The sequence below is a fragment of the Panthera onca genome, chromosome A1 (assembly GCF_046562875.1).
Source record: "Panthera onca isolate mPanOnc1 chromosome A1, mPanOnc1 haplotype 2, whole genome shotgun sequence".
Classification (NCBI taxonomy): Eukaryota; Metazoa; Chordata; class Mammalia; order Carnivora; family Felidae; genus Panthera; species Panthera onca.
The window spans coordinates 44,688,555-44,712,795 of NC_138339.1; the positions used below are offsets into that span (position 1 = coordinate 44,688,555).

Sequence of the window (24,241 nt, forward strand, 5' to 3'; positions counted from 1 at the left end):
AACATGTAGAACTGTTACTATTTTCTGCACTGATATTAATGGACAGAATCCAAGGATAATTCTTCCATTCTGGGTTAATTATAAAATGCTGATGAGGCTTTCATGTCATAATTAGCATGCTTTAGCTTATTTTATCTCATACCTCTGGGTCAAATTCTGGTTCATTGACTTTTTTTTTTTCAGTGAGCTAACCACAAATTTAAGTGGTCTGTAATTATAATGGTGTTTGTTATTGGCCATCTAGTCTATAAACAAACCATGTGTCATACAGCAAGGTGGCAGATTGCCAGCATATCAGTGGTTAGTGATGTGCTGATAAGATGGCTCTCTGGGGGGAAAATAGCTCCAATGTAAAGTGTTTGCCAATGTCTGTGGTGTAAATATTCCCACTGTGGCCGATTTCAAGCTACCAATCATATAATACCAAGTTCCCAAAATTCCTAAATATATAATAATAAACTTTTGCAAGACAGTCTGAGCCAGTACCAGCCAGTACCACATCACTGAACAGTTAATACTTATAGACACTGGATTCTTATGTTGGAATAGTGATACTTTTAAATTCTCCTGCAATGCCTTCATTCAACTACAACTCATCCACTAAGTGAGACCATTAAGGGTGCCTTAATTCTAATAATTTAAGTCATAGACTACTTTGAGGAGCTAACCAGAGCTATAAACCTTCTCCACAAAAAAAAAGTACACACTAAGAATTATGAATACAATTTCAGAGGCTTCTTGGACTTCTGACACTTGTTCATGGGTCTTTATGGGCTAGACAATTTGGCAAGCAACGTTCTGAAGGTCATTACTTTAGTTCACTAAGTTTATGAATTACTAGAGAGCTCAAAAGTCACTGCTGAATTACAAAAGAGTATAATTACCAGCATTTTATTAATCATGTTTGCTGTGTGGCCTCTTTCATTATTTCAAAATGCAGAGATCACGAGGAATTCACAAGGAGATGATGAAGTCAACTATTGAGTAGCATTGAACAATTTGGCTTTAGTTTTTCCCTTTGTTCTACTAACTGTGTGTGAACCATTATATGAGCTAACTCTAAGACTTGCGACATTTGAATTTTTGTTTTGAAATATAAATTTCCTTTATGTATATGGATGCATGTGTGCATGTATATATATATGAACAAAATCTCAACACTTCCCCCCACCCCCCATTTAATGCTAGGCTTAATTAAACCTATTGCTCCTGAAAACAAAAAAGAGATCAAAGCTGTAATCAAGCAACAAAATTACTAGCTTCAATTTTAGTGTTGTTTCTTTTTCTACCCATCTACCTACACCAGCAGCATATTTAGTCCTGGTCACTGGGAGTTGATGTTAAAGATGATGACTTTACTAGATCTTCATTTGAGAAGGTCTCTAAAAGATGAGAAGGAAATTCATTTCTCCTCCATTTCTGGAGTTTTGTTCTGCTGAGTCTTTTCAACTTAATCCCCAAATGACCCGAGGATTCTGCTCACCAACACAAACCATCACTGGAGAATTCTGATTCATTAAAGTTGGCTGTTAATTAGCAAAGAGATTTTTAAAAATATATATTGAATCACTTTGAAGATGATTGTTCAGTTAGGAAATAATGATTTCAGAGACCAATAACAGGATGGTTTATCAGTAGGATGGTTCATTCAATTTAGGGAAAATTCAGAGACTAAAAGCTGGAACTTGTATGTTTCAGCGCCAGTAAGAATCTGGGGTTGGGAAGAACCTTCTGGCACTGTGGGCACAGCAAGGCATGCTGTTATAATCACAACTGGTTAAATAGTGAACTGAAAGATATCTGGTCAGAAACAGAATTTTTGTCTTTGGCTCTTAATGAGGTTTCATCTGGAGCTGTTCTTTGGCTCAGCACACTGGAATGTGAGTTCAACTAACTCACCACATATTTATTGAACCTCTACCATTGTGACAGATATACTAACAGGATCCCAGCAACAGCAAAAATGAACACAAGATACTTCACGCTTTTGAAAAATTTACATTCTGACAAAACAAGGATATACATCCCTGAAATACGAGGCAGAAAGAGGAAAAAGCTTAAGAGAGAGATTGACAAGTCAGATACCACATCTATTTGAATACATCAAGCAGGGTTTTATGGAGGTGACACACTGAGATGGGCATTGAAGGATGGGTAGGACAGCAACAGATGGAAACTAGAGACAAAGAGGGAATTTTATAAGCAAATATGTGCAGCCGGAATAACCAGGGCATATTTTCATAAGAAAAGCAAGTATTGTATTTTGAATAGAATATATATTACATGTGATTATATAATAGAAGAGGAGTCTGGAAAGTTGATTTTTCTTATATGTGCAAAGAGTGTTATAGAGGTAATGAAGGATTTAGTAAGTGAAAGTCATAGGATTGAGACTAGTAGTTACTATATGATTGTTTTTTTTTCCCTATAGTAGACCATACTTCTATGTATGGAGTAAGACTTCAGAAATCCATGTCTAGACAAAACTATGAAAACAACTAAGCCTGTGTTTGGTATAGTTTATGTCTCTTTTGACGCTCCACCATGGCCTTCTCCGTCTTCCCATTCTTTTCTAAGTAGAACTTATATCTGATCTGATTCCTGGTGAGGAATGACTGAGAATGATGTGCGGATTAGGAAAGTGGGAATAAATAGTTCTAAGGAGCATCCCCATATTATCAGGAGGATTCTTCAAGTAAGAGGCTTCAAAATTCTAATGTATCACATTAAAAAGGCCAAATATGAGGCAGTAGGATAAAAAGTTTGCTGTGGAAGAACACTGGTATGGTTCCCTTGAGTCATATAAAGTAACATACCATCTACATGTCTTCCTTTTATATCTCACAGGGGCCATTGGTTGTGAGAGTTAGAGCCTGACTCAGAGTATGGATGACTCAGGACAAACTGTTTCCAAAAGTGAAAATCACTCAAAGTATAGGTGTCATTCTTTACTGGTCATGATTTTTTTTTTTCTTTCCATGAACTAGTGAAGGAGCATGAGGCAGTTAGGATGGTGGAAAGGAAGATAAAACTCAGAAGGTTCTGGGTTTTAGATACAGATTTGGTAGCAATTTGTTTAAATACACACACACACACACACACACACACACACACAATTAGAAGTGGGTATATAAGTTGTAAGACTCATTTTACCTCCCTACTTTCATGTAAGAAGGCATAAATTTTACAGGGTGTCCCTTCCTGTAGTATGGTGGCATAAAGGAATGTCAACTCTTTGAGTGTCCCTTTCATGGTGCCTGTCCACTACAGAGGGCTGTAGGGGGGTGCGAGCTGCTGACGGTTAACTGACAAGAGAACTGGGGACCTGCATCTTCAGTCAGCTCCACAAGGTGGCATTCTGTCAGGAAGATGTTCCGCTGGGCAGGTGGCCCCTGTTGGTGGTGCCGAGAGTGCCCCTGTTTGCAGGGAGAGATCACATTCCAGAATGCTGCCCTGAAGCGGCGCGAGAGTAGGTTATAGATAATGGGGTTGACGGCTGAGCTCAGGTAGAAGAAGACACCTGGAACACAGGAGATTAAAAAAGACATGTTGAGGAGTGAGAGGCATGGTAAAATGAAGCATAACTATTTAACAAAGGCCTAGAATACATGTGATTGCCTCTTTGGAAGTAATAACATATACAAGACTCTAATTGAGAATACAAAATGCTCTGAACAGATCTACCACCTGTGTGTTTAGGAATCAAACACAGAAAGATTAAAGAGTCTTGGAAAAATTTAGGCCGGCATGGGATCTCTCTGAGATGCTTGGCAAATTCCTTTGATCCCCACTTGTTTAATTAAAGAACATGCTCTGATAGCATTAACGAGAGAGATGCTTAAGTATCAGAGGAAAGAGAGATGTTTTTATCTCATTGGAGCTTTGCTTAAATCTATAATTTGAAACTGCAAGTAATGGAGGAATGGTAAATCAGTTAAGTCGTAGTCCCTGCTGAGATATCTTATAATGCTAACTATCTCTTCAAAGAAATATTCCCCAATGCACTTTTCCTACCTAGTTTTTTCCCTTGATGGCTCCTTCCACCTTACTTTGAACTTTATTAATTGTATTTTTCCATTTATTTTTCTCCACCAAATGCCTTGCACACTGACACTTTCCTGTTTGGCGCACATGTTTCTTTTATTTCTATGTCTATTTTATTCCCCAAGACCCAAGATGAGCCTAAGGTTGAGAATCAGAGAACTTTGTTTTGGATCTTACTTAGCCTTGCTCATTCTGTGACTTTAGATGGAAGTGGTACTTCCATTCTTTTCTCTGTAAAATGGGAATAGTAATACCACTCTAACCCACCTCCCTGAATTACTGTGAGGATAAAGTTGAGACGCTATCCACAGAGGGATTGAGAATGGCTAAGAATGTAAAAAAAGTGATAGGTACTGTCATTAACATGTTCGTTGTTGTCCTCATTTTTATAGTTCAGGACACACAGAGTGCCATACACCCTATGCACAGAACTGGGCAGGGAGGAATATAGAAGGAGAATATTGCTATGGGCTGTTAATTCATTCAATAAGTAAATATGATTGAATCCTTATTCTCTGCCAGAAACTTTGAGGCACATTGGTAGGCAGTGGATTTAGACTTTGGTCTCCAAGGACATGGAATAGTATTACAGAGGCAAGACCTATGCCTAACTTCAACAGTAAACAAAAGAACTCAACCAAACTATATCTGTTTATATATATATATACGATATATATATGATATATATATATATATATATATATATGACTGACAGTCATCCTATGGAAATTCACATAATGGCATAAACACAAGGACCATGATGGTCATGAAGGATTTAATGGGGTGCTTAAATGTTGCCTACCCTGAAGTGGGCAGGAGATAACTGGGGAAGAGATAAGAGAGTACTTCAGGTAGAAGCTAAATGTGCAGAGGCAGGAATGGTTATATTGTGCAGGAATAATGCAGACACGCACAACCCTCTAATTAACCAGTTTGACAAGTATATGATTTATGAATGGAAATACATAACTTGAGGATCAAAAGGCAAATTGGGGGCATTTTTTTGTAGCATTTAGAAGGTTTAGACTTCATCTGGTTGGCAATGTGGAGGAAGAGAGATGATTTTTAACTGGAAAATATTAATATAAATGTTGTAATTTGAAAATCTTAAAATGGTTGTCTTGATGCATCTGGAGATGTAGAGTCAACTAGTTGTCTCATGTGATCTTGTAGTGTTTTCCAATGTATTTAATCACTTTCTTTTTTTGCAGCTTAACCACAAAGATAAGCTAAGAGCTATAAATATTTCTGAGATTTCACCCAGAATTAGTAATTAATTTAACATGGAGGAATATACTAATGTCAAGGTATAAACCATAACACAAGGCTTCCTGAGTACAAAAGAAAGGATGATTGAATATAGATAACATACATGGCACTCAATATACCTAGGAACACTGTTGTTTTTGCTTTATGCACACCTGCAACTTAACGTGCACAAGTTGCTTTTATCTGTTTTTTCTGGTGAGGTCTTTGATGATCTAATGTGCCCATAGAAGCAGCCAGTGACTAGCCAAGGTAGAGGGACAATGTGGTCTGCACGTAAGTCTAACAGTCACCTTTGCTGAGAAAGAGGGATACAGGTGACCATCCTCTGCTCCATTCTGGGAGAAAGAATCTTGAACTTGAAGTTGGACAACTTGGGCTGGAACACTGTTTTTACTATTTGCCAACCAAGTGACTTTGGGCAAGTCATTTCTTTCTTGTGGAACTGTTCTTTCAGCTGTAAAAGGTGATGATAATATCTACTTACTAAGCTTTTGTGATGACTATAGAAAGATATATAGCATTGTGCAGCTTAAAAGGCTCTTTAATAGCTATTATTTCATTTACTTCTTACCAACAGCCCATGGTTTGTATAGGGCAGGCATTATTGCCATTTTCCAGTTGAGGAAACTATGGCATGAAGGAATCCACATTCTTCAGATCACACAGGATATTAATAATGGAAATGAGATGCAAATCCAGGTCCTCTGACTTAATGATCTTTCCATTGCTATTTCCACCCTATTCCATGGTATCCTTAACAAGCAACATTAAAGTAGCCTAAAAACAGATCCTGATGCCTCATGAATGCCCTTTGGTTAGTTTTCATGAGGATTTAATACTTGCTGAAGACAATATGAGATTTTAGGGACATCGATATTTAATAAAAACCAATTCAGTTATGTGGTCTTTGGATGCAAAACAAAGGAATCACTTCTTAGACCATTTTCCTGCTGTAATCACCAGGCTTAGAGTTGAGGTCTTCAATAAAGTAGGCTCTACAATAGTGATTTGGTATATTTCTTTTGGATAAGTAACATGCCTAATCAATACATGAATAAAAAATCAAATGTGTTCTTTATTGTATGGTGGGGTCCGCATAATAATTAGTATATATAAATAGAACCTAAGTGAGATTAAAAAGTAGACACTTGTGATATAACCAAACCAGCCAAAATTTTACCTGACACCACATGGATGAGATTGAACACAGCAGCCAGGGATTCAGTCCACTCCTCCACAAAGCTGAAGAAGAGCCGATCAATGTGGAATGGGGCCCAACAGATAGCAAACACTAAGACCAAGACAACTGGAAAAGGATGATGAATGAAAGAGCAAAGGACAGTCAAGGCAAGGATAGGTATATAATGCCCACTCTGAATCCAGCCATTCCTTCTAGCATTTCCCCTCCACCATCTTTTTAATCATTGTAATGGACCATCTAGATCCTAAAGAACCTCTACATAGAACATTTACACATGAGAGTGAATTGTATAGGATTTAGGGTCAGTTTCCATATGATTGTATAAGATTTCTTGTACAATATGAGTTTACTTTAGAATGCTTAAAATAGTACTGACTTTGTTCAAAGCTGAAAACATTCTATTGTGGAAAATATGTTGCAAGAAGGTTGTTGGTACCACATAAATGGGTTATATGAATAAAATGATTGGGTTCAAGCAATTGGTGTTCTTTTAAGTCCTAGATTAATAACAAACTATTGATACAGTATATAGTATAAATGTTGTATGAATTTATCTTTTTACTCTAGAAATAATTAGAAACTTATGCGAATTCAGTCATTCTGTAAGGGGTGGGAGGGACGTAAAGAAAGAAAAATCGTGAGTGTTATATTGCTTTACAAGCATCTTTTGATTGAGGTGGAGATGTGTCTATTATAACTTTTCTATGGTACAGATTGCCTCACAATTTTTTTTTTGTTTTTACTTTTTGTTTTTATAAAATTACAGACTCACAGAAATACACTATTGCCCAGGGTTTTTTGTTTTTGTTTTTGTTTTTGTTTTTTTAATTTTCAGCTCCTAAGACAGAGATTAGTGCTACCATATTTTCTCTTTGGGGCATTTAATCTTCACCAATATAAATATGTATGCTTTTTTGTTTTCTCTTCTGAAGTTGTAAAATACTTTTATTTCCCAAGACATGATGCTTGAGATTTCCCTCAGGAAAGTCTTGTAGGGACTAGCCGGGAGATAGGAATATAGATGAAACAAGATTAGTTGTGAGTTGGTAATATTTAAAGCTGGGTGATGGGTACATGGGTGATCATTTTACAATTCTCTGAATTTGTGAGTGCATTTGAAGTTTCCATGGTAAATGGTGTGGTATGCCTGTGTGGTGTAGTTTCAAGAATATCTGAATGGTTTTTTTTGAGTTTACCAACCCCCCCCCCCCCCGGCCTTCTACCAGAAAAAGTCCCTAATCTGCTCACTACTGCCTACAAAGCCCTTTAGTTAAAAATTTAATTACTGTTAACATGGAACACTCCAACCCCAAAGGCAAATACTTTACTGTATATTTTATCACAGTGACTTTAATGTGCATGCACTTCAAATCTTTTTGCGAGAGCAGATTATGATCAAGGAGGAAGGGGAGAGAGAGATTATGAAGACACGAGATTTCTTAATAGGGAAAGTCAGGTGCCAACAGGGGCTAAGCGATTTCTAAGATGATGACTACTAGAATTGAAAAGACAGGCTTTAGTGACTTCACAGGATTTTTGCTCATAAACACCACATAGAGTAAGTGAAGGATTAGCCTGAAGGATTTGTTTCTTTCAAATGTTTGGTTTTGTCTTGGGAAGTTTATTATAAATCTCCTTTCCTCCTTTCTCATTAATATTTCTCATACGCTAGTGCAGGACTATATATATATCTTAATATTTATTTATTTTTGAGAGTGCGGGAGGGGCAGAGAATAAGGGAGACAGATAATCCCAAGCAGGCTCCAGCCGTCAGTACAGAGCCTGAGCCCAACGACAGATCTCACGAACCCTGAGATCATGACCTGAGCAGAAACCAATAGTCAATGCTTAACTGACTGAACTGAGCCACCCAGGCACCCCAGGACCACATATTTTTATAGCACTCTTTTGGGAGAGTGTAGAGCAGTGCCCAGATTTTTAAAAACACCTTATCTATACAAAAGAGTGTATTGTTTTATATAAAATCATATGATGTTATAGGTGGTATGACTGCTTACAGTTACTCTTGACCACATGTTCTTAATCTGGAATTAAAAGATCCTAGGGAGTCCAAGGATGGGTGTCAACAGGTTCGTGATCCCCTGGAAAGGATTATACAATGTTTGTGTATGTGTATTTGTACATTTTCTGAGGGGAGAGTTCACAGCTTTCATTGTATTTAAAAAAAATTTAAAAAGCAACTCATAACACAAAATAGGTTAAAAATAACCTGCTAAGTTTAGAGAGGAAAAGAAATGCTCAAAATCTCAGAGAGTGAGATTTGCCAAATACCTCAGAGAGTATTACAATGACACAATTCAGGGCATTGTTTGAGGGTTAAAAAGTGAAATAGAAACAAAACAGAAAGGTTCTAGGAGGCTGAGAAAACCAAGGAAGACCAGACCTCAACATCTTGTTTCAGAATTTTGATTCTGACCCCAGCAACGCTTTCTCAGTACCAAATGCAACTCCTTTGCTTTCACAAACAAACAAGCCCCAAACAAAATGAAGGACTCACATAGCATCTTGGTGACTGATTTTCTGGCAGGTCTTTGAATATTTGCAGTCATTTCATCTGCCCCAAGCAGTTGGTCCTTCTTTAGCTGCAAGGGAAGTGGAAAAGTTGCTAAGGGAGGTAAACATTTTTTTCCTCCTGTTAAGATCTGAGAAATGTAGCTCTAACACTCATTTTGCAGACAAAAAACTGGGACACAAAGAAATGTAAGAATTTGTCAAATGTTTAACAATAAGTTGGAGGTGGAGTTGGATCCCCAAGTCACCTAAATCAACAGGATCGAGGGTTGTGGCCACATTGCAATGCAACCATTTATCATACGCTATTCTGTAAAGCCCTGGTTATATAGTATGTTAACGGGTATTCTATAAAAAATGTGAAATTCTAAAGTAAAAAAAAGTTAGGTAGGCAATTCATTCATTCATTCATTCATTCATTCAATAATAATCAGATATCTTTTAGAATGGAATCCCTCTGCTATAGGGTAGGTAGGCAGTAGAAAACAAAAACAGATATTGTTTCTGCTTCATAAATTTTATAGTCTTTATTGTGAGTCTTCTCAGTGCCTTTAAGGTGCTGATAGACATTATGAACATATTCCTGGGGGTTCATGTATCACCCTTCCCTCATCCCCACCTTCCACACCCCACATCTCCAACCCCAACCTCAAAGGAGATAGTGCTTCTTTGACTAAACAATTTCCCCCCACCCAACCCTTTTCAGTGGAATACTTACTATATCTTAAGAAGCGCAATCTGAGAAATTCTATGTTAATAATGTTACTGATAAGACTGCACATGTTTCTGAATTTAGATGTGGAATATACTCATCCTGTTGCAAGAGGTGGTGATCCTTGAAGTCTCTAAAAATGTCAAATATTAACACCACTGTACATGCAATTTTTCCCACCCTGTTCAAGTCCCATCTACTTCTACAAGACTCTGGTGGCCCTGCAGCCCATTATCCTCTCCTTCCTCTCAACTCCCTTAGCACTGAAGATCTGCATCGTTTACCTAGTTGTGGAATTTTCTTCTTTTCAACTTACATATTTTTAGCTTGTGGGGTTATACAACTATAAAGAAACCATAAAGAAAGCTTTAAGGACTCATGACAAACTACTATCAAGTATCTACAAGATAGTACAGTATGTGTTTGTGCTTGATTCTCTAGCACTTATTCTCTTCTTTTCCTACCAATGGTACCATGATTTTCCTTTAGGAAATGAACGCTTTCTCCATTCCTAGGCATTCATTAATTTGGATGGCAATGATCCCATCTCCAGCTCCAGGTTCAGACCCTAAATAATTTAGCTCCTTTCCATCAGTCACAGTGATTAGATGATTGGAATCAATGGGGTTTCAGATTCTTGCTTGTACTTCTAGGAATTGAAGCTTTATTTCTCTCTTATTGGGACCCCTTCTTGTTCTCTGCATGGAATTCTGGAATACAACAGCTATTTTTTTTTCCACCACAAGGAAAGTGCTGGGAGCCACGAATGACCTGTTGTGTGTATTTTGAGGTTGAAATCAACATTATGGACAGAAGAGCAAAGAAATAGAAATAAAGCTAGGTCTTTGAGAATATTGTGTGTTTTACAGAATTAAGCTTCATCAGAAGCCAGCTCCACCTCTTAATTTTTCAGGTCTATACTACCCTTCATATTTTGCCAGATTGAGTTGGGGTTCCCTCATTAGCAACGTAGAAAGTTCTGACACACTTATCAGGGCCATCAGGTGGAAGGAACATTCAACTTATTCTATATAGTCTTGGGTAGATTAGGATCAGATTGTTGAATTATAAGAAAATGTATTCCAGTTCAAGATAAAAAAGAGTTTGGTGTGGGTATGTGCAATAGTAGAACAGACTGCTCTAAGAATCAGTGACCTTCCTGAGCTGGATGGCATTTTTATAGAACGCTTTAGAGAAGGTATTTAAAATTAAATAAGAGTTGGGGGCACCTGGGTGGCTCAGTCAGTTAAGTGTCCGACTTTGGCTCAGGTCATGATCTTGCCATCTGTGAGTTCAAACCCTGAATTGCACTCTGTGATGATAGCTAAGAGCCTGGAGCCTGCTTTGGATTCTATGTCTCCCTCTCTCTGCCCCTGCCCCACTTGCGCTCTCTCTCTCTCAAAAAATAAAGACACATTAAAAAATAATTTTAAATTAAATAAGACTTGGAAGAGAGGGCCATTAAAAGTTGCCTACAGAGTTAAACAAAGGAGTATCCTGTCTCTCTGACAAACATGTTAGCTCCTAGAAGTCAGGTAGCTCTCAGGACCACACCAGCCCTGAAGCATCACTTGGATAATTAACAAACCTGACCAATCGGTCTCTGAATATACTGGTGCTCTCTACGTACACCCGTGTCTTTACAAAGTAAGGGACTAAGGAGTCTGTGAGATTTAACTCTTCCAAGGTCATCTAGAACTTGGAAACAAGAAAGAAAAATATTGTGCAGTTATTAGGAATAGACAGGAGGAAACTGACAATAATGTTATTAATGTAATAGTAAAACAAAATAATGCAGGTGTAGTGCTCATCTCAGTTCCTGGCACATGCTATTCAATAAGTTATATATTGTCATTCTGGTTATTGTCCTCAGTTTACTCAAAAGACATAATAAAAACTGAATTTTGGTGAAACAGGGTTATTTATTCATATCTGTGGGCTCACTCATGTGGATTACTGAGTCCCTTCCAGAAATTCTCCCTCTCATGGTAACTGTCACCCATAAGCAGTACTTGTGTTGAGACAAAGAAGCAAACAGATGCACTGAGACAAAAACCTTATTGTTTAAGAGCAATAAATCAAACTGCACATCTTACTAACTCATCATTTAAATCTGCTAAAGGTTCTAATTATTTCCTACTATTTTAATCTTATTTTTAAAGTTTATTTATTTTTGAGAGAAAGAGTGAGAGCTCAAGGGCAGGGGAGGGGCAGAGAGAGAGGGAGAGAGATAGAGTCCCAAGTAGGCTCTGCACTGTCAGCACGGAGCCTGATGTGGGGCTTGAACCCACGAACCATGAGATCATGACCTGAACCAAAAGCAAGAGTCGGACGTCTAACCGACTGAGTCACCCAGGCACCCCCCATACCATTTTTTAAATTTTGTCATTATTACAAGAGAGTCATTCCATAATTTGATTTCAGTCCATAATTAAGAACAAAGAACAACTATTGAGATCTATTAGTCCCTTCTTTGGGTGGGTTTAAAAGTTCTCATTGGTAATTTCTCTACTTAAAGTAATAGTTTCCTTAAATCAAACATAAAGCAAACAGTTCATACAGTTCTTTTATGAACAGGCTTCCTGTACAGTGTAGTTTGCAACGAAAAGAAAATTATATTAATAATTTCTTACTTTTCAGCTTCCATAGGTTTTAGAGATACAACTAACCAACTAGGGGGAAGAGTGAAAACTGAATATTTATGCATCTTATACATTGTTACAGTGGAATTTGAAGGAGGCGGTATAGTAGAATAGAATGCACACAATTTGTCTGGCCAATATTAACTACTGCTGTATGTTTGAATTATTTTATTTCCCTTCAGATGTTTAGCAAAGTAGCTATTCACCCCTTAAGTATTCTCCCCACCCCTGCACTTCTAAAAGTCAAGATACAAAAAGAGGAGTGAAAAATTGTGGTTACTCTACAGGAAGTTCAGAGGCCTTCCTCTCCACTCACTTTAGCTGTGTGAGATAAAAGGCGAAGGGGAGGGCCATGTGGGGGATTCACGTTGATATATTATGCCGATCCAGTTGTTTCTATGATTACAATCATTCCACCACATTTATATAGTTTGTGGAGACTAAGCTCCAGAATACCAAGATATACTCCTAGCTTTTGTGTAAATATTTCCACAATCTGAACAAGATCTGTTTATTAAAAAAAAATAGTGCAACTCTGTTTGGCATGGCTGGATTCTGCTACAATTCATAATATATCCTCTTCAATTCAATTGTTAATGTTGCCTGCAGGAGTATAAGTACCAGGTGAGAGACCCAAAGAGCTTCCCTCCCAGATGGGAAGAAACTTGCCTTGGGGTTGTCTACTTTCCATCTCTAACAGGTTTGAGCCTTGGAGAGCAGCTCAGTGGGTACTTGTATCCTGGAATGATGCAGCAGCACACATATGGCTCCCCTCTTTCTTCCTTGGTCCTGGGATTCCATCAAAGGGAAATCACCAGGAACCATGACCACGTACACAGGGACGAGGTACAGCTAGAGTCAGGGAGAGCTTTCCCGAGGAAGTGTGGGTGAAGTAGGATTTAAAATATGAGTTAGAATTAGCAAAGCAAAAGGGATTGTGATTGTCAACAGTAGCCACATTTTGGGCAATGATGCAGCAAAGGGTACAGCCTGTGCAAAGGCCTCGAACGCCGTAGTCTAGGGCCTATTTCTCCTAACTCCATCTACAGATCTTTAATTCCTCTAGAAGTGATATTCTAAGTCGAGAGTCTTTCCCTGGTGTCCTCTGGGTAACAGCTCATCCTTCCTGAGAATAGGAATGCTCGAAGTTTCACTATACACACAAAGCAAACTAGATAGTTGCTAAACTGTCATCTGAACTGTCACTTAGCTCCTGATACAAGGTAGCCTTAAGTTCATTACAGCAAAACAAAATGAAACACAAAGTAATTGGTTGGGGTGAGGGATATGTGTTTCCTACTCAAAGTTAAATACTTCTCCCAAATTAACCCAAGATAAATGATTGGTGTTGGATGAGATGGTATTGATAAGTTTGGGGTAGAGATTTCTCACAGGGCTCATGATATGTGGAATCATGCAGAAATCCTTTTCCCCCAGTGATACACACACATTCCCCCAGTGATACACACACATTCTAAAGCTAGTCTGGGGTGACATGTATCTCTGGGAATAGAGGAGCCATCCCTCTAAGAGGAGAATGACAAAACTCCCTGCCTGATTAAATTTACTCCTGTGTCTGGACATCTGTGGTACTTAGAATTTGTTCTTCTTAGTTGGATTCTGCCACTCATCTTAGGCACAGCATGTATTTAAAAGGTGTGGGGCAGTCATTTCTGATATTCACCTTTCTCAAAGATGCACTGAGATGGGAGTACCTTGACTGTCACAGAATACATGGTGGCAGAGCCATCTTGAAACATATGATGTGAATGTGATGTTTTGTTTTCCCTTCATTATTAATTCTCGTTGTTCCTGCTCATGGATTTTTCTTTCTCATTTTTTTTTTAGGTTATTACAGACTGCCAGAGCTATTGGGAGCCTTAGATATGATCTAAGGTGACCTTTTCATTTTATAAATGTGAAAACTAACTCCAGGAGAGAGTTGTGTGGCTTGGCTAAAAGCATATTTTATGTGAGCTTCAGATCTGGGAATCTAAGTAGTCCTAAGACTGTTTACAAAACACAAACTGCCTCCTTAAATGGGCATAAAACCGTCACAGTTAGATTTCATCTCTATGAATTTGGATGCAGAATGTACCAGGAGAGGAATTATATAGACTCACTACTACCCTCACCAAAAGTAGTTTCTCTCAGCTAATTTAGATTAGAAAAAAAAACCCAACTCATGAGTATCATATCACCATGAGTATAGCAAAGGAACCGTCTCTAATTATAAGATATATTGGAAACAAAGTGATAGTGTTTTATTAATTCTGGCTGTCACTTATCTCCACTTTCTTCTACTCTATCTTATGTGCTCTGTTCACTTCTTTGTCCCTCAGTTTCCATCTGATCAAGAGAAATCCAAGTTGGTCCCACTCAAGCCATATATATATATACATATATATATATACACACACATATACATATATATGTGTATATATATACATATACATATGTATATATATATATATATATATATATATATTTTTTTTTTTTTTTTTTTTTTTTTTTTTGCATTTTAACCTGATATTTCAACCAAAGGGTCAAAGCAACCATAAGGAACAGTCTCACTTTAAAACTATATATCTGTCTTGGAGTAGAAGATAGAGATAGTTTATGTTATACACAGACCAAATTGGTACAGAGGAAACTTTCAATGCAGGCGGTAGATGGGGACAGGAGACAACAGGATGTGGAACAGTTTCTCCTGTGGTAGCCACTTTGTGCTATTTAAAATGAGGCTCCCCCTCAGGCCTACTGAATCAGGATTTCCCAGGGGGAAGGGCCTGCACTTTGATACCCATAGTAAAATTTCTAGGAACTCCTAGATTTGAAAGCCACAGGCATAGAGGGAAGAATAGTGATAGATGAGTTGAAGGAAATGGTTTATAGTTGTGGTTAGTATTTGCCTGATTTGGGGCCGGTCCTTTAACTTCTGTTTGCCCTCTGAGCTCATTCTGTTTTCCTCTCTGCTTCCTTCCAATTCTGGATTTCTCCAAGTCTAAGTTCTTTTCTCTGAACTTTGAGTCAATGAGAGAAGAAGAGATACCACCCTAAGCCAGCGAGCTCGGATACTCACTTTGAGCCCCATGAGGTAGTAGAGGACACTGATGACAGTCATGGGGAGGATGTAGAAGAGGAAAGAGGTAACCTGGATGACGAAATTGTAGATCCATATGGGCTTGATGACCGCACAGGTGGCGGAGCCCGGGACCAAGGACCCATTGGGGAAGTAGTGGAGCTTGATGCCGTGAACGCTGGTGTTGGGCAGAGAGGAGAGGGCAGAGAAGCCCCAGACGAGGCCAAGGATCCTGAGAGCCCGCCGCCGGGTGCTCCTCAGTTTGGCCCGGAACGGGTAGAGGACGGCCACGTAGCGTTCCACGCTGACCGTGGTGACGCTGAGGACGGAGGCAAAGCACACCGTCTCAAAGAGGGCCGTCTTGAAGTAGCAGCCCACCAGCCCAAACAGGAAGGGGTAGTTGCGCCACATCTCGTAGACTTCCAGGGGCATCCCAAGGAGCAGGACCAGGAGGTCGGAGACGGCCAAGCTGAACAGGTAGTAGTTGGTGGGCGTCTTCATAGCCTGGTGCCGAAGAATCACCAGGCACACCAGGAAATTGCCGACGAGTCCCACGACGAAAATCAGCGCATACACTGCAGTCACTGGGAAGAAGAAGTGGCTGCGTGGAGGCCCGTAGAGGAAGGCCAGGTAGTCCTCGGTGCTGTTCAGGTATTTCTGGGATGGATCTGCCAGTTCCTGCTGGTGGATCCAGGAAACGTTCTTGTGTTTTTCCATTACTGGTTTTAAACTGCAAGACCTGAGCCTCCTCTGATAGAGGCTTCTGTCCCAGGCTGAGCCAGAAAAGAAAGAGAAAGCAGGCAGGAAAGCACACTCGGGGTGGGGGGGGGGGGGGGGGCGGGAAAGAGGCTGGGGAAGCGTGAGTAGTTCAGAAACGCTGGGCTGCTCAGACCCGGATCCCTTTGGAAGAGATAGAGGCCCCGCCCCTGCACGGGCTGTGGGCCAATGAGTGTGTGTCAGACGCTCAGCCAGAGGACCCCTGGGTTGGAGGGCTGGCTTTGAAGCAAGAGCTGGAGAGGAGCGGGAGACGTTTCTCTGGATTGGAAGGAGCTGGGAAAACAGCTAACACAGAGGGTGACACTCTCACTTAAATAAGCCGTGGGTACTTTGAGCGTGCGTTTTGCAGAGCTGTGGGCGTCTGGATGGAAATACAAAATAAAGTTGCAGGGTCATGGATAGGAGAGTACAAATTTCCATTGATCCTTGTCACCTGCACAGCGTGACAAAAATGGGAGATCAATAGATTTCTCAAGTTATCTTGTTCCGTTGGAAATCCAGGGCTCTCTGGGGAAAACATGATCAATGTGCCTTTCTGGTTTGTTTGCATCCACAATAGAATCCAAAGCCTGGAAAAACCCTTGTGCGACATCTAGCTCTGCCGGCTGTCTCTCACTTTGGTCTCTTTTGGCAGTGGCTTGCTGTACTAAAAGGCAGTGGGGTTTAAAATCAGGCACACCCATAGAAATCATGTAAAGGCATTTGGGATTGTTGCTCAGACTGTCCCAGCCTCATTTCCTTATCTGTAAATTGAAGATTTATTCACTCTATTTTATTCAACCAATACTTCTTGAGGGTTCACTGTGTTACCAGGCAATGTTCTAGGCTCTGTGGAAACATCAGCAGACAAGCAAAACAAAGATCTTTGTCATGTGGAACTTTTCTTACTGTAGGGAATTCTGAAAATATGCAAGCAAACAAATAATAATACAATTTCAGATAATAACTTGTGTTGTGAGGGGAAAGAAGGATATAGGACCATACACGCATAAGGCTGGGGGTGTTCTTTTATTAAGGATGGTCAAAGAAAAATTACATCGGGAAATGTCATTTGGGCTGAGGTCTGAATGATGAGAAGTCAGTCATAAAAGAGCAAAGGGTGAGGTGCCTGGTTGGCTCAGTCGGTTGAGCGTCCGACTTCAGCTCAGGTCATGATCTCACAGCTGGTGAGTTTGAGCCCCATGTCGGGCTCTGTGCTGACAGCTCAGAGCCTGGAGCCTGCTTTGGATTCTGTGTCTCCCTCTCTCTCTCTGTCCCAACCCACTCGCATTCTGTCTCTGTCTCTCTCAAAAATAAATAAACATTAAAAAAATTTTTTTAAGAGCAAAGGGAAGTGCATTCCCAGCAAAAGTAATAGCGAGCACAAAAGTCCTGAGGCAATAATGAGCTTGATGTGTTTCAGAAACATCAAGAAGACAAATGCAGGTGGGACTTAATGAGTGGACAGGAGAGTATGAGTGATTAGCTTGAAGTGACTGGTGGGGACCAGATCATGTAAATTTTTCTAGGATTTGATATAGCGTTTGGGTCTGATTCAGACTGCAGAGAGAAATCTTTGGAAAGTTTTGAGCAGGAGAATTAAGAAGGGTGAAGTATTAATAGGATGTAGGCAGGAGGCTGGTGCAGTATTCTAAGTAAGAAATAGTAATGGCTGGGTTTACTATGGCAGCAGTAGATTTGAGAGATATCTGAATTCAGAAATATTTTTGCAAGGGATGGTACCTTATGTGGTTGTTGAGAAGATTAAACGAGAGTACTTATCTTAAAGCTTCTTATCCTTAAGAGATGCTCACCAAATGTTAATTATTTTTTCCCTTTTATTTGTTAAGGTGAATGATAAAACTGAGACGAAAGAGGTCAAGTGGCTTGTCCAAGAATAATATGTTGGTCACAATGGGGCAGTTTATGCTGCTGTAAGGAATGATATCTCAGTGGTTTAAAACAGTAACAATTTGTTTCTCACTACAAATTTGTCATTGGTCCCTAGGAGGACCTGTCCCATGCTGTACTCACTCTGGGACCCAGGCTGATGGGATGATCACTATCTGGGACTTTGCTGATCATTGCAATAGAAAATGAGCTCTGGAAGGTCTCAGGTAATCATAAGCTCTAGTCCAGAAATAAGTAATACATGCCACCTTTGCTCGTAGCTCACAGCTCTTTGGCCAAGACTAATCATGTGCATCCACTCAAACACAATAGGGGCAGGAAGTGCTCTCCTACCATGTGCACAGAAGATGGAGAACCGGGAAAATTTGTGGAATAGCCTTAACAGTGACTTAAATAGCAAGTCATGGCAGAGCCAGAACTTGAGCCCTCTCATTCATGATGAGCTTTGTCGTTAAGATCACCATTAAGAAACTTTAATATATATTTCTGATAGAGTTTAAGTATTGGGATGCAGTATCTCATTGAGGTGCAGGGTCATTAAAATTATAAGGGTGAACAGGGGCGTGTGGGTGGCTCAGTCGGTTGAGTGGCTGACTTTGGCTCAGGTCACGATCTCCCGGTTTGTGAGTTTGAGCCCTGCATTGGGCTCTGTGCTGACAGCTCAGAGCCTGGAACCTGCTTCAGATTCTGTGTCTCCCTCTTTCTCTGCCCCTCCCACACTCAAGCTCTGTCTCTGTCTCTCTCTCTCTCAATAATATAATAAACAAATATTTCAAAAAAATTAAAAAAAATTATAAGGATGACCAGTAGCAGATGTGAACTCTAGGCTGGGGAAGATACACACTACACAGGAAAACAAATTAAAGATTCAAAGGCATATCTCTGTTGTGAAAGGTAGATTTAATCAAACAGAATGATGTCTAATAAGGGATGCGATAACAGGCTTGATGCAGGGAGATGATATAGCAGTGATAAAGGCATAGACTCGTGTAGGCTTGGGGTTCAAATCCTAGGCATTCCTCTTACTAGCTGTGTGACCATAAGGAACTTCTTTAACCTCTGTGAGTCTCAATTATCCCATCAGCAAAATGAGTAAAATAGCAGTACTGCCTTTTAGGATTGCTGGTAGAGTGAAATTAGTTCCTGATGAAATGCTCAATACATATCATTTAAAATAGTACAGTATTTTAAATAAGTATGTAATAATAAGACATGTGATAAGAATTTAATAATAAAAATGTATTTATTTGGGGGAGGTCAAAAAGACTGTTGCAAGACTTAAAGACTGGGAGTTGTGGTTGGGAGTGTTACTGTGAAAAGGACTCCTCAGTTTTAATGAACTATCAGTACCGGAGAGCAAGTCGAAGTAGCCGCTAAGAAAGTATATGCACATCAATTCCCCAGCTCATCTGAGTCTGGATCTGCACCTTCTAGCCATGTGAAGATGGTGAGATTGATGAGGGGCACAGTATCCTGAAGGCAATGTTTGACGCAGGTTGGGAATGTTTTGCCTGAAGAAGACGGAAGTGGGATATCGGGGTCACCTCCAAATATTTGACAACATATTCGGATGACACTTAAGGAAAGAGGGGAAGCTCATGTATAGAAAACCCAAGATAGCCACAACTGGGGGTCAATTCCACTGGAATTTCCTGATAAGTAAATAGAAAACCTCTCAAAATTGTTCACCTTGATGAAAAGGAGCTTAAGTTTTTATCCACCAATTTCTGTCCCCCATTGTTTGAGGGCAGTACGTCCCTACATCTCTGAGGGGATGCTCATGGGTTGAACAAGCTTCCGTGTTGTCAGAGAAGGTTATGGGATAGAAATACAGCATGAACTTATGGCACACTTCTATCAGCAGAGGTAAGTCTGAGCATGGACAGGGCTACTTTTTGTAGCTGTGGCTTGCATCAGGTGGGCCAGGGGGATGTGGTATGAAGGTACCGGTAGCATCTACTAAAATCTATAAAATTAAAAGAAAATACTAGCTGATGTTTGTTAAACAATTATTCTTCCCAGGCACTACTTTAAGCATCTTACATGTATTAACATGCGTAATCTTTACAATAATCCTGTGAGACAGGCTCTCTTTTCATCTTTGCATTACAGGTGAGGAAAAGGCCTTGTTTTGTTTGGTGTGCACTTTGGCGGATTTATAAAAGAGAAAGGAGAAGAGATCCTTGATTTAGACAAATTTTCACAGATACCTCTCTGGATTCACAATTTCCCAGAAAGTCAGTGGGGATTTCTGTGACAGGAGATGTCACGTATCTGGGAAGCGGATCATGGCAGCTGCTGATTTCTTTGGAAGCTCTTTGATAGAAATAAAATCAGTTTCCACTCTAGTCTCAATGACTGATATTGATTGGAAACAGAGAATGGCTAAGGGTGCTTAAACCACCAACAGATGGAGACTTTAGTGATTACATCTGTATGAAGGTAGATACCTGAGCGGCCTCCAGAACAGAGTTTTCTCTGCAGATCAGAATGTGACTCCGTGAAAGTCAGCACGTGACAATATGGTATGTTTTAAAAGGAGATAAAAATCCCCATTGGCTGAAAGTCCTGCCCCAATAATGTTGAAAATCTTATTCCTTTAAGCTTCACACCTCTCAAAGGGAAAAATATTATCAACAGCAGCAGCAGCAGCAGCAGCAATGGCAATGCCAACCTCCATGATTGAGTGCTGTGTGCCAGGAGCTATGTAAGTGCTTGTCGGTTGCAAACTGGTTCCCATACATGGAGAGCAAGGAGAGACTGAAGAACAAGACAGATCACTCTAGATTGGTAGGTGTAGGTTTAACAAGCAAGGGAACGTATGTACAAGGCTTGTCCTGGGTGGCCATTAAACAAGCAGATTTCTACACCCGCCCGCTAGAATCTTAAAAGAGAGGCCTTAACTGGGTTCAATCACATGTACCGTCTGGATGGTCTCAGCAACACCTTACTCTCTCAAGGCTGTGTTCTTGGAATAGCTCTCAGGCAGGTTCTGTGGACAGAACATACATTTCAAGGACAGGAGAGGGTATGAGGAGTCCAGCTTATGGGTCGACTGGTGGTCACATCCTCTTGATGACCTCCTCCAACAATATTTTACTTGAATTCTTTAATACAATCCTTGAAAAAAAACCCATTGAGGAGACAGTTTTATGATTCACATTTTACAGATGAGAAAATCTAGGATTTGTAAAGATTAGATGCCTCACAAATTCACATGGTTAATTATTATCAGTTACAGAATCCAAACAGGATCTGAATCCAAGCAGACTTGACCCTTTGCTATTTGAATGCGAGGCCTTTGCCACGAATCATGACTCAGGATTACCATGTAACAAATTCTATTTTATTCTCATATGAATTACTGAGTCTTGCATATCAGGGATCGCTACCTTTAAGCAGTGTTCCTCTGGATACAACATATTCATCCAAAGGTCAGTTCAGAGCTGACATGCATGCACTCAGTTCTGGGAATCTTATTTTAAGGGACTTCTTATTTAAGTTAAAAAATAAAATTTTATGCACCCAAGTTAATAGAACCTGTCAAAATGCTTTTACACTGAAACACATCCATATTGTTCTTGTATAAATTAGCCAACAGAATAAAGTAAGTGGCAATTTGCCACATTAGTGCTATTTATATAAAAGGTCCTTGTAGTTGACACCATTCAGCGTGCCAGCTGCTGTAGAAGGGATTTTGACTAAAACTAGTCAGCGTTTTTTTGTGGGCCAGTTGGAGAGACAGACTAATTAATAATATAAATAATATAAAATTATAGCAGGGTTACACAAAAGAGGTACTTTATTAATAAAACTATAAGATGTGATCTAGTTCTGAGATCTGAGAGGTGAGAAGAAACTAACATGAAGTTTTGGGTTGGAGGCCAGGAGAAGAATATTCCAGGCAAAGCAAAGAACATGTGCAAATGTCCTGTGGTGGTGGTGGTGGGGGGGTCTAGTACCCATGAGGAATAGGTGTTGGGGGCATGTTGCGAGATGGGGACCATGGAGAGACCTGTAGGCCACACCAAGGTCTTTGTTTCTTCCTTTTGCTATTAAAAAAGCCAATGAAAATTACATTCTCTCTTTTTTTAAAAAAAATTTTTTCATAACGTTTATTTACTTTTGAGACAGAGACAGAGCATGAACGGGGGAGGGTCAGAGAGAGAGGGAGACACAGAATCTGAAACAGACTCCTCCAGGTTCTGAGCTGTCAGCACAGAGCCCGATGCACGGCTCAAACTCACGGACCAGACTGCGAGATCATGACCTGAGCCGAAGTCAGACGCTCAACCGACTGAGCCATCCAGGCGCCCCTGAAAATTACATTCTAAGCAGGAGAATGACATAATCCTCAGAAAGATCCTTTTTTTTTGCTACAGTGAAGAAATGGATGGAGGTGAGGAAGATGAGGGGATATAGGATATTTCAGTAATCCAAGTAAGAAGTGATGATCATTTGGGCTTAGACGTGGCAGTGGAGATGGTGGGAGGAGTTAGAGATAGGAAGTACAGATAATAGGACTACTGAGTGTCCAGATCTATCATATTCTGACTATGTGAGCTTGAGAAGATACTGGACCTCTCAGAGTCACTATTTCTACCACTGTAAAAATTGAAACAATTTCAGTATTTATTTCAAGGCTCTATGAGTTCATCTGTGTACCTGGCATATGGTTAAGTTCTTAATAAGTGATAGTTATTATTAGTATTCCTAGTTGAAGAAGTCTCCATAGTAGCAATAGTAGTGTTATCAAATTTAGGGTAAGGGAGAATTGACTGAGATGAAAATATTTCCAATAACTGGATTCATATAAGTAGAATTTCTGTGCCAAAAAATATAGGATTAAGAAGGATTAACCCTAAATATACTTTTTTGTAACTTTTTTGTAAGCCCGTGTTAGAGACTTAAAAAAAAGTTAAGTTCAGGGGCGCCTCCGTGGCTCAATCAGTTGAGCATCCGACTCTTGATTTCAGCTCAGGTCATGATCTCAAGTTGGTGGGATGGAGCCCTGTGTAGGGAGCCTGCTTGGGATTCTCTCTCTGCCCCTCTCTCCCAAAATAAATAAGTAAACATTTTTAAAAAAATGTTATATTCACCTTTCACTCTCTGGTTTTCTAAAAAGACTATTTAAATTTACAGTTCCTCTGTGAATTTGAATTTACATTCACATGCCCCCAAAGCCTTGCCAACACCACTTTTTGGGGTACGGTATTGTTTTCATTGGGTTAAACTTGACTGTTTTTTTTTTCTAAATGTTTAATGATCATTTTCTATTTTTTTCTTTGAAATGCCTTTTCACACAATTTCCCTAACATTAAGTAATAAATAAACAGCAAGCTAGACCTCGGCAAACATCACAGAAAAGGACACTAAAAGATGACATCCCAGTAAATTGTTGGAATTTTGATAAGAGTCAGATGAAGGCAGCCAAGATAGTAATGAGATTAGAAATCAGAAAAGTGATAGCACAGAGCCTGGGGAAAGATTTGGCCTCAGGGAATGAGCACTTCAGTAGGGTACAATGATTGAGCGGTTTGTCAATCTGTAAGAGATTGTCATGTGGAAGATGAATTCAGTGTTTTCCATGTAGCTTCTTTGAGCCAAGTAAAGATGCTACTAACAAGTGAGTATTGACTTAAATTAAGGATGAGATTTCGAATGATTCTCTGAATTCTCTGAATAAAAATAAAGGAAGCTCTGTGAAAGGCAGGGACCCCTTAGCAGGGAAGATATTTAGAGAGATTAGAGACCTTTCTGCTAGAAAGGATTATAAATCCGACAAAAATGAATAAGCTTCTCACTACTCAGTGTTCTCCACAGACCAACAGCATCAGTATCATGTGGGAGCTTATTAGAAATGCACGATTTGGGGCCCAGCCCAGACCTCCTGAATCAGTGTGTGTGTTTTAAGAGGACTTCCAGGAGATTTGTTTCTACATTAGAGTATGAAAATCCCTGGACCAGATGTCCTGTCCAGTTCTGTCTTAATCAGTATGATCCTGTGAGTCTAGAAGTGATTGCAAGTGGAGGGAACTGGGCATAGTATGAGGACTAGGTGAGATGCTGGATGAGTGGGCAAGGCTTTTAGG

At 39.7% G+C, this 24,241-nt stretch overlaps 1 protein-coding gene and 1 long non-coding RNA gene across 3 annotated transcripts in view; one reads left to right on the forward strand and one right to left on the reverse strand.

The window, feature by feature from the left end:
* LOC132680880 (uncharacterized) overlaps window positions 1–14,334 on the forward strand; it is a 126,394-nt gene extending 112,060 nt beyond the window's left edge. The window contains exon 5 of the long non-coding RNA XR_009610740.1: window positions 14,249–14,334. This is a non-coding gene — a long non-coding RNA (uncharacterized LOC132680880). The remainder of the gene's footprint in view (window positions 1–14,248) is intronic.
* Window positions 1,979–16,322, reverse strand: NMUR2 (neuromedin U receptor 2). Of its 2 annotated transcripts, XM_060634774.3 has the most exons (4): window positions 15,483–16,322; window positions 9,033–9,117; window positions 6,494–6,619; window positions 1,979–3,520 (listed from the first exon to the last, which is right to left on the reverse strand). In XM_060634774.3, the coding sequence occupies exons 1-4, from the start codon at window positions 16,197–16,199 to the stop codon at window positions 3,249–3,251; spliced, it is 1,200 nt and encodes a 399-aa protein (XP_060490757.1). In that variant the 5' UTR covers window positions 16,200–16,322; the 3' UTR covers window positions 1,979–3,248. The 2 variants fall into 2 exon arrangements, with proteins under 2 accessions (XP_060490757.1, XP_060490758.1); XM_060634775.3 differs by lacking the exon at window positions 6,494–6,619.
* Between the last annotated feature and the right edge of the window lie 7,919 nt (window positions 16,323–24,241).